Source organism: Suillus subaureus (assembly GCF_016647635.1).
Source record: "Suillus subaureus strain MN1 chromosome Unknown BJ212scaffold_16, whole genome shotgun sequence".
NCBI classification, from domain to species: Eukaryota; Fungi; Basidiomycota; class Agaricomycetes; order Boletales; family Suillaceae; genus Suillus; species Suillus subaureus.
In genome coordinates this window covers 684521-693152 of record NW_024538572.1, presented here as the reverse complement: position 1 = coordinate 693152, position 8632 = coordinate 684521, and the positions used below count along the sequence as shown (strand labels likewise).

Below are 8632 nucleotides of genomic sequence, written 5' to 3'. Positions count from 1 at the left end.
GTAATAATTCAAAGTCATCTAATGATGAAGGTCACAAGTGCCAGAAAATCGAGCACCCAGTATAGACACAAACATGCAGCACCAACTACCAAGTAGCTAATACACATGGCATGCATTGCCCTACAAGAAGCCAAGTTCCGACTACCAAACATTGAGTGAAGGGTACTGAGATTTGAGGCCCAGGTCTTGACAAACAAATATCTGATATCCAGCACACTTCCAATCATCTGGTATTTCATTGAGCAATGGACAATAACACATCTTTGGAAAATAACATCATGCAAGGCTCCCTTATCTGATCCTCACTATCTCCACCCCCTTTAACTCCAAAGTGTGGACATGCAGGGTTTGGCATCCAATTTCCCAAGATCAATTCCATCATGACTGTGTCTTCCACTTCTGATATTGAAATAACCCTCTGGCACACTTGGGCCCTGACTGTCACTCACGAGGCATGTGAATATACTGAACAGAAATTCAATGCAGAGAAGACAGGAGGAGACCCAGTTATACCTTCTCTGAACCTAGACACTGATCTGGTGATGGCTTGCAATCAATTGGTTGATTGCCTGATAAAGGCATATAAAAATCCCAGTGGGTCTTCCTGCAGATTCAGAAAATTGGTTTTATCAGTCAAATTGCTTCATCACAGTTCAGATGCAGATTGATGTTGCAAGATATAGCAAATTGATCTCCCTGAAGGACACCAGGCATAATGAAGAGAGAGAGGAGAAGTTGCTTGAGAGGTGTCCTCCTGGCCATGAGGGCACAAAGTTGGTCGAGATACCTGCCACAATTCTTGATGCATCCGGTGCCATCATTGCATGGTACATCATGGACACCCTGACTGATGCCACCCAGGTGTGTAATATATATTGTTACTCAATGGATATTGAACACCAAATGTTGCCTACAGAAGGAAATTTGGGCAGCCTCTGATTTGCTCGCTCCAATCCTCGAAAAAAGTGTCAAGCTTGATGGCAATTGGTGAACTAATCAAGAGTGGTTCAAACCAAGCTTGGAAAACAATGTCTTAACTCCCAGATGCATCAATTTGTCTCTGGGATGGTTTCAACAGGGGCATGAGGTAGGATCTGATGCAATGGTGATTTTGGTAGTCAAACTCACAAATCCCCTAGAATCAGTCGGATCTGGAGGTATCTGCATCATTGAAGGGGGCATCCTCTGAGAAGATCCTCAAAGCCATTGCAACAGTGGCACTCAGGGTGATGCATCCTGAGCAGTAATGGGCAGGTTTGTGAGTCTTTTTGAGCCTTGGAGAAAAGGCAGAAAGCAAGGAACTGCTGAAGATGTCAGAGACTCTCCAGTACTGGGCATCTGTGTTTAACAGCCTGTCCGTCATTTCCAATCAGGAAACCCCCAATCATTGAGACCATTTATCTATTCCTGAATGCTTCAACATTCTCACTACCATGGGGAATTATTCTAATGCTTGGATGAGCATGCCAAGCCTTCAGCTGGAGTTCAGGTATGATCCAGGCTGCATGATTGTGTTTTCCAGAAGGATTGTGAGACATGGGGTTCATGCAGTGGAAGGGGATTGGATTGCTTGGGCATGGTATATGAGGGATTCCATTCATGTTTATGCTGGGGTTCTGTCGTGTGGATGGGCTAGGGTGGATTACAAACAGTGAAAGATCAAACAAGTGGAAAGTGTAGTTACCCATGTTAGCACCTACTGTCAAATACTAGATATTAGATATCAGGATCTTGAATGTTCGGGCCTCAATATCCAGAACTCAACACTCGATAGTCAGAACTAGATACTCGATATATTCAGGATTCAATATTTGACATTCAATGCTCAATGGTCAATCTTTGATACTTGATACTCAATAGTGGACATTTGGAATTGGTCATTCCATAGTTGGGTCTCAAATATTGACACCCAAATACCAAATACCAAATACCAAATACTGAGTCCCTAATATTGAATATTGAGTCCTGACTAGCGAGTATCAAATATTGAAACCCAACTCAATAGTCAGGTGTCAATATTCAAGACCCAACATACCAAATACCGAGTCCCAACTATCGACACCCAAATACCAAATACCAAGTCCCAAATACCAAATACCAAATACCAAATACCAAATACCAAGTCCCAAATGCCAAATACCAAATACCAAATACTGAGTCCCAAATATCAACACCCAAATATTGAATATCAAAACCTGACTATCGAGTCAGGTTTCAATATTCAATATTCGGGTGTTGATATTCAGGACTCAGCATTTGGTATTTGGGTGTCAATAGTCGGGACTCAATATCTGAATCTCAATACTCAATACTCAATATTCACCATTCGGGTCTCAATATTTGGGACTCCACACTCACAACTCGATACACCAGGTCTTGACATTCAATTGTCGATAGTTGAATGTTGAGACCCAAATATCAAGAGCTGACTATCAAGGAATTCAACATTCAATATTCAGGTCTCAACATGCAGAACTCAGTATTCGGAACTGGGTATGTGGCACTTGGTATTCAGTATTCAGTATTCAGGATTCAATAGTGGGGTCTCGATATTTGGGACTCAATATTTGATGGTTGGGTCTCAAGATTCAGTAGTCCATGTTTGGGACTTGGTATTGTGAACTCTGTACTTGATATTTGGGACTTGGTATTGGGGACTCAATATTATATTCAAGATTCAGATGTTGATATTCAGGACTTGATAGTCGATATTAGGGACTTGGTATTTGGTATCTGGTATTTGGTATTTGATAGTTGGGTGTTGAGATTTGAGATTTGGGTGTCAATATTTGGGACTTGATACTCAATATTAGGGACTTGGTATTTGGTATTTGATAGTTGGGTGTTCAGATTTGAGATTTGGGTGTCATAAAAGTCTGTTGGAAATCTCAGCATTGGCCACCACAGTCATCAGTCTCTTACAGTAATCTCCCATTGCAGCCTGGCTTTAAAGTGCATGATCTGAGCAGTGGAAGGCTTCTTGGTGTTGGCAGCCTCTGTCTGATATTGGGAGATAGATGCTCGGATGCGCAATGCAGCCATTGACATTGTGGCTGCAATATCTGCAAGACTGAGTATGAGGGGTCAGTATTCATTGCCAGAATCCACAGTATCAGAAGGGGATGCAGGAGGAGTTTGCAATACATGCATGGCTAATGCGGGAGTATGATGCTGGAAATCACAATGACAATGATAATTGGTTCGGATGTGAAGATATGAGCCACCGGTTGATTAATAAAAATTTTCAAACTCTGACATTTGTTCATCTGGGCATTTCCTGAGACTAACATGTTTGGGTAGAAGTAGCTGTTTCATATCATTGGCAAAAAAGTTCATTCATCTCAAGCGTCTATGAACCTGCTCTGCAGGTCTTGAAATGCTGCCTGGGCATCCTGTGCCAGTAATGAATACATTTGGGATTGCCTTCCTGAGTAGCATGAGTGACCTGGAAGATGTTTCACCAATGATTCCTGCATCCTGTTGCCCCATTTGGTTGCTTTCCACAAGAAAAAGTTACATGTCCAATCCATCTCCAATTGGACCAATGTCATTTCTTCCTTCCATTGATCTCATAGGGCCTTTGCCCAAAGCCAATGAACTTGGTAAACTTTGGATGGGTCTCATCAGCTGAGCATGGGATATGTCAAGCATGCCAGAACTCACATTCCTCATTCCATGAGTGATCTGGACCCCCCAGGTCCACATCAATGGACCAGAACCAAGCAAGGGACTCATTCCACTGACCTTGGGCATTTGGATCGCTGATGGCAGTGCTGATTTTGAGCTGCTCCAGAAGCAGTGGTTTGTATGTCTGAAGCTGGTCTTGCCCCAGCTCAAGTTGTATTCGAGGTTGTCCAATAGAAAATCATCAAGTACCATGAAGGTGAACAAAGTCTTAGGTTTGTTAAATGATGTGGGAAAAAATCCATGTTGAAACATTTGAATGTCTGGACTCATGGCATTTGGACAATCACAGCATTGAACCTTGAGGCAATGAACTCCAGACTTGTCAATGATGACCATGGTGTTTTCCTTCAGCTGGAACTCAGGTCCCAACACAGATGGTTGATCTTCAGGCTCAAGCTGGTCTTCATGCTCGTCTTCTTTGAACAAATCCCACCTATCTGTGAGGACCAGACATTGTTTGCCACCATGACCAAGGTGTATGACAAGTCCAACATGGGCAAGACAACTCTGCTTGAAGTGGACCTTCCCTCCCCACCCATCTGTGCCAGCAATGTTGCCAGTCCCTCCACCAGCACTACTACTGAGTTCCAGGACAAGGGGAAAGGTAAGGCCATTGATGCTGACCCAGAGCCTGAGACAGAAGGGAGTTGGAAGAGGAAGTCTCCCATGATTTCAGCACTCTCCTCCCAACTGCTGAAGTCTGCGATGAAGACTCACAAGCATATGAAGTCATCTCACTGGGTGACGTCCAAGCCCCTAGTGGACTCAGAAGATGAGGAAGACATGGATATTCAGGTATGTCATCTGGTTCATCTTTGACTTGGCTCACATTTTCTTGTAGCCATTTTTGGGTGGAGTGCTGGACATCATCCTTCCCCAGCTCTCCAATTCACCTAGATCACCCCAGGTTCTGACCAAAAAGCCCTTTGGCCCTGCTACAGTAAGTGACATTTATGTGTCCAGGACTCGGGTGTATGCTCACAATGTACCAGGTGATTGCTGGCAGTCACCTGGTAGTCATTGAGCCCTCCCAGCCAACTCCTGAAAGCCCAGTGGAGGCACCCCCAGTCATTGATGGAGGTGATATTCTCATTCCTGGACCAGTGAGTACTTTGATTTATTTGACAAGCATCCATTTACTAACACAACCCACAGAACAACCCATGCCAGGTTTGCACCAAGCTAAAGTGGGACTGCACAACTCGGTTAGACAAGAGGACCAGGAATCTGTGTATGTCATGCATCTGCTGCACAACAAAGAAGGTCAAGTGCATCCCCACAACTATGGGTACCCCACCAAAATGTGTTTGTGGTTCCTCTACCACCCAGAACACAAGATCCAGGATGCCCTCCAAGGCTCCTCCCAAAGCTCCCCCCACCTCCAAATCCAAGGCTTGGACTTGTAGTCAGTCTTGTGGCAAGTCTGGAACTCCAGGTGTTACTACTGTGATAACCCCCAAGACCCAGATGCATGGTTGCAGCAAGACCATCACTGCCATCAAGGCACCCACACCTGCACCAGCTCATAAGTCACCCAAGTTTTGTTTTATCACTGTCTGACCTTAATTTTCCCTTGTAGCACTTCCATCTTCAAGTTTGGCAGTCCCTGCTCCAGCACTCAACCTGCCCATGCCAGATCTCCATACCATGGCAATTGTGATTTGGGATGGCACAGCTTGCATCACCATTCTCGAGGCTCGTGTGGCAGAGCAGGATGGTAAGATTGATACCCTGCAACACCTCCATGAAGGCCTTAGGTGCAAAATCATCGACCGGCACCCCACATTCCCACTTCCTGAACCTCTGGCCAATGCAACATCCTTGTTGCTTGATCAATCCATCCCCCCATCCATGTCACCATCTGCATCTGCACTCCCTCCTCTCATTAATCTCTTGATTGGAGAGATGATGACCACACCCCTGAAATTCAAGAATGCCTCTGCCATTGAGGGCCTCCTGTTTGAGTACAACTGGGTTGCTCAACCAGAGATTCCAGATATGTCCAGCAAAATTGTGGACCTGGGTGATCCGGGCAACCTGGTCCCAGAATATGATTCTTCCAATGACATGGATGTTGAGGTGAAGGTTGAAGTGTCTTCTGAGGAGGTTGACATGGCTACATAATTGCATAGTGATAGACATATATACAAGTTTTTCAATGAATGTTACCTCTGCCAGTCCATTTATTCAATCACTGAGTGTCGAGTACTGAGTACCAAAACCTGAAAGTTAGAAACAAACATTGAAACTTGAAACCCAACAGCCATAACAATGTATGAGTTTCAAGTTTTGAGTCTTGAATTACTGAGTCCTGAGTCCTGAAACCCAAACATCAAACATCAAACCCCTTATATTGAACCCCGAAACTTGAAACTTGTCAAAATGTATGAGTTTTGAGTTTACAAATCAACACTCAAACCCCAAAACTCATATATTTTGACAAGTTTCAAGTTTTGGGGTTCAATATAAGGGGTTTGATGTTTGATGTTTGGGTTTCAGGACTTGGGACTCAGTAATTCAAGACTCAAAACTTGAAACTCATACATTGTTATGACTGTCGGGTTTCAAGTCCCAAGTCCCAAACATTGAAATCTGACACCTGAAACTGGAAAGTTGTACCAATATCTGAATTTTGAGTGTTGAGTTTCAAGACTTGAATCACCAAGTCCTGAACTCCAAAACTCAACAGTTGTAAAAATGTATGAGTTTCAAGTCTTGATTTTCAAACTCAAAACTCATACATTTTTACAACTTTCAAGTTTCAGGTGTCGGGTTTTGGGACTTGGTGATTTGAGTCTTGAAATTCGACACTTGAAATTCAGATATTGGTATGACTTTCCAGTTTCAGGTGTCAGGTTTCGATGTTCAGGTTTTGGGACTTGGTGATTTGAGTCTTGAAACTCAAAACTCAAAATTCAGATATTGGTATGACTTTCCAGTTTCAGGTGTTGGGTTTCAATGTTTGGGACTCAGGACTCAGTGATTTAAGTCTTGAAACTTGAAACTTGAAACTTGAATTTCAGATATTGGTATGACTTTTGAGTATCAAATCACCAAGTCTCAAAGTCCAAGTACCAACACAACTTGGCATTCGGCATTCAGGTCTCAGTGATTCAAGACTGGAAACTTGACAGTCATAAAAATGTTTGAGTCCTGAGTTTTGAGTTTTGATGTTGGTGTTTCAAAGTTTTGGATTTCAGGTTTTGATGTTTGGGATTCAATGTTCAGGTTTCAGGACTCAGTACTCGCTGTGTTGACTTTGATTGATGTTGACAGGATCTGAGTCTGAATGTCATTGATGACTCAGATCAAAACTAGTGCAATAGCATTCCTCATATGTCCATATAGTATACCAATACCTCAGCCCATATGTCTAAATGATATGTATCTGGGCCCACCCGTTTATATGACATCCCCCTCCATCAGCCCACCAATCTATCTAATATACCCTATGTCAGCCCACCTGTCTATCTAATATACAGTGGCTCAGAAAGTGTCCCAATGTTTGTGGGTTTTCATGTAATTGCTTCATTGTGAGTCAGGGTGTGGGAATATGACTAAGCTATATGGAAATGTCAGAATGCTCTGCTTCTTAACTTTGTCTTTGTTCCCCACAGCGTGGGAATCCGATGTCATCGTGTGAAGATATGGTCATTTTAATTTGGTGACTCATTGGGACACTTTTGACTTTCAATTTGACCAATACAATCTCTATAATTCTGGTACTTGGTGTTTCCTCCTGTTGTTCTAATCACTTCTACCACTCTTATAAACACACTCTTTATCAATTCCTAGCATTATCCATTAGTAATCTTCCCCCACCATGCTGCAACTCCCTCCCATAGCTGACATAGCCCCTATGAAGGATCTTGATATATTGCAAGTAATACCCTGAGCAATTTCCAGAGTCGGTCAATAGGGTTGAGGTCTGAGGACTATGCTGGCTATTATAGAACAGTAATATCATGGTTTTCAAACCATTTGGTAGCTGACTTGGAGTATATTTATGATCATTATCCTGTTAGAAGATAGTATGTTCTTCATTAATTTCTTATTTCTGCATGCTCCTAAGCAGACCCTCCTCCAAAATTGACATGTACTGCTCTGCACTTATCCTCCCCTCCAACTCACAGAGAATCCCTACTCTATTCCACCTCATGTAGCCCTGTACTATCAAGTTTTCTCTAGTAGAATTCTGCCTGGTAGACAGATGAGAGGAGCTGAGAATGAGAATAGGGGCTATTTCAGCTATGGGAGGGAGTTGCAGCATGGTGGGGGAAGATTACTAATGGATAATGCTAGGAATTGATAAAGAGTGTGTTTATAAGAGTGGTAGAAGTGATTAGAACAACAGGAGGAAATACCAAGTACCAGAATTATAGAGATTGTATTGGTCAAATTGAAAGTCAAAAGTGTCCCAATGAGTCACCAAATTAAAATGACCATATCTTCACACGATGACATCGGATTCCCACACTGTGGGGAACAAAGACAAAGTTAAGAAGCAGAGCATTCTGACACCTTCCATATAGCTTAGTAATATTCCCACACCCTGACTCACAATGAAGCAATTACATGAAAACCCACAAACATTGGGACACTTTCTTGAGCCACTGTAATAATGTACACATGAGAAAATCTGATCAATGGAAGGCAGCTTTTGCTACTTCCCAAGGACTTTTTGAACCCACAGTCATGTTCTTCAGAATGTGTAACTCACCTGCCACCTTCCAGTCTATGATGAATGACTTGTTCAGAGACATGATCCAGAAAGGGTGGATCATTATATACATGGATGATATACTTATATTCTCTAGAGATGACAAAACCCACCATATCCATACCCATAAAGTACTCCAACGACTCTGCAACAACCTCCTCCACCTCAAACCTGAAAAATGCACCTTCAACATAACTGAAATTGAATACCTCAGTATGATCATTA

At 42.7% G+C, this 8632-nt stretch overlaps 3 protein-coding genes across 3 annotated transcripts; 2 read left to right on the top strand and 1 right to left on the bottom strand.

Moving 5' to 3' along the window:
* Window positions 1–380: 380 nt before the first annotated feature.
* On the top strand, window positions 381–991 carry BJ212DRAFT_1299758 (uncharacterized protein; the record flags this gene model as incomplete). The annotated part of the gene is made up of 3 exons (XM_041332917.1): window positions 381–594; window positions 653–861; window positions 917–991. The coding sequence occupies 3 exons, from the start codon at window positions 381–383 to the stop codon at window positions 989–991; spliced, it is 498 nt and encodes a 165-aa protein (XP_041193181.1).
* A 2852-nt stretch (window positions 992–3843) lies between these two features.
* BJ212DRAFT_1213730 (uncharacterized protein) lies at window positions 3844–4023 on the bottom strand (the record flags this gene model as incomplete). The annotated part of the gene is made up of 1 exon (XM_041329274.1): window positions 3844–4023. A coding segment is annotated over one exon (180 nt), but the record flags the coding sequence as incomplete, so codon positions are not given.
* Window positions 4024–4152: 129 nt separating this feature from the next.
* Window positions 4153–5811, top strand: BJ212DRAFT_1299757 (uncharacterized protein; the record flags this gene model as incomplete). Its single annotated transcript, XM_041332916.1, has 5 exons — window positions 4153–4482; window positions 4529–4627; window positions 4680–4790; window positions 4858–5092; window positions 5267–5811. 5 exons carry the CDS (start codon window positions 4153–4155, stop codon window positions 5809–5811), a joined length of 1320 nt encoding a protein of 439 aa, XP_041193179.1.
* Window positions 5812–8632: the final 2821 nt, after the last annotated feature.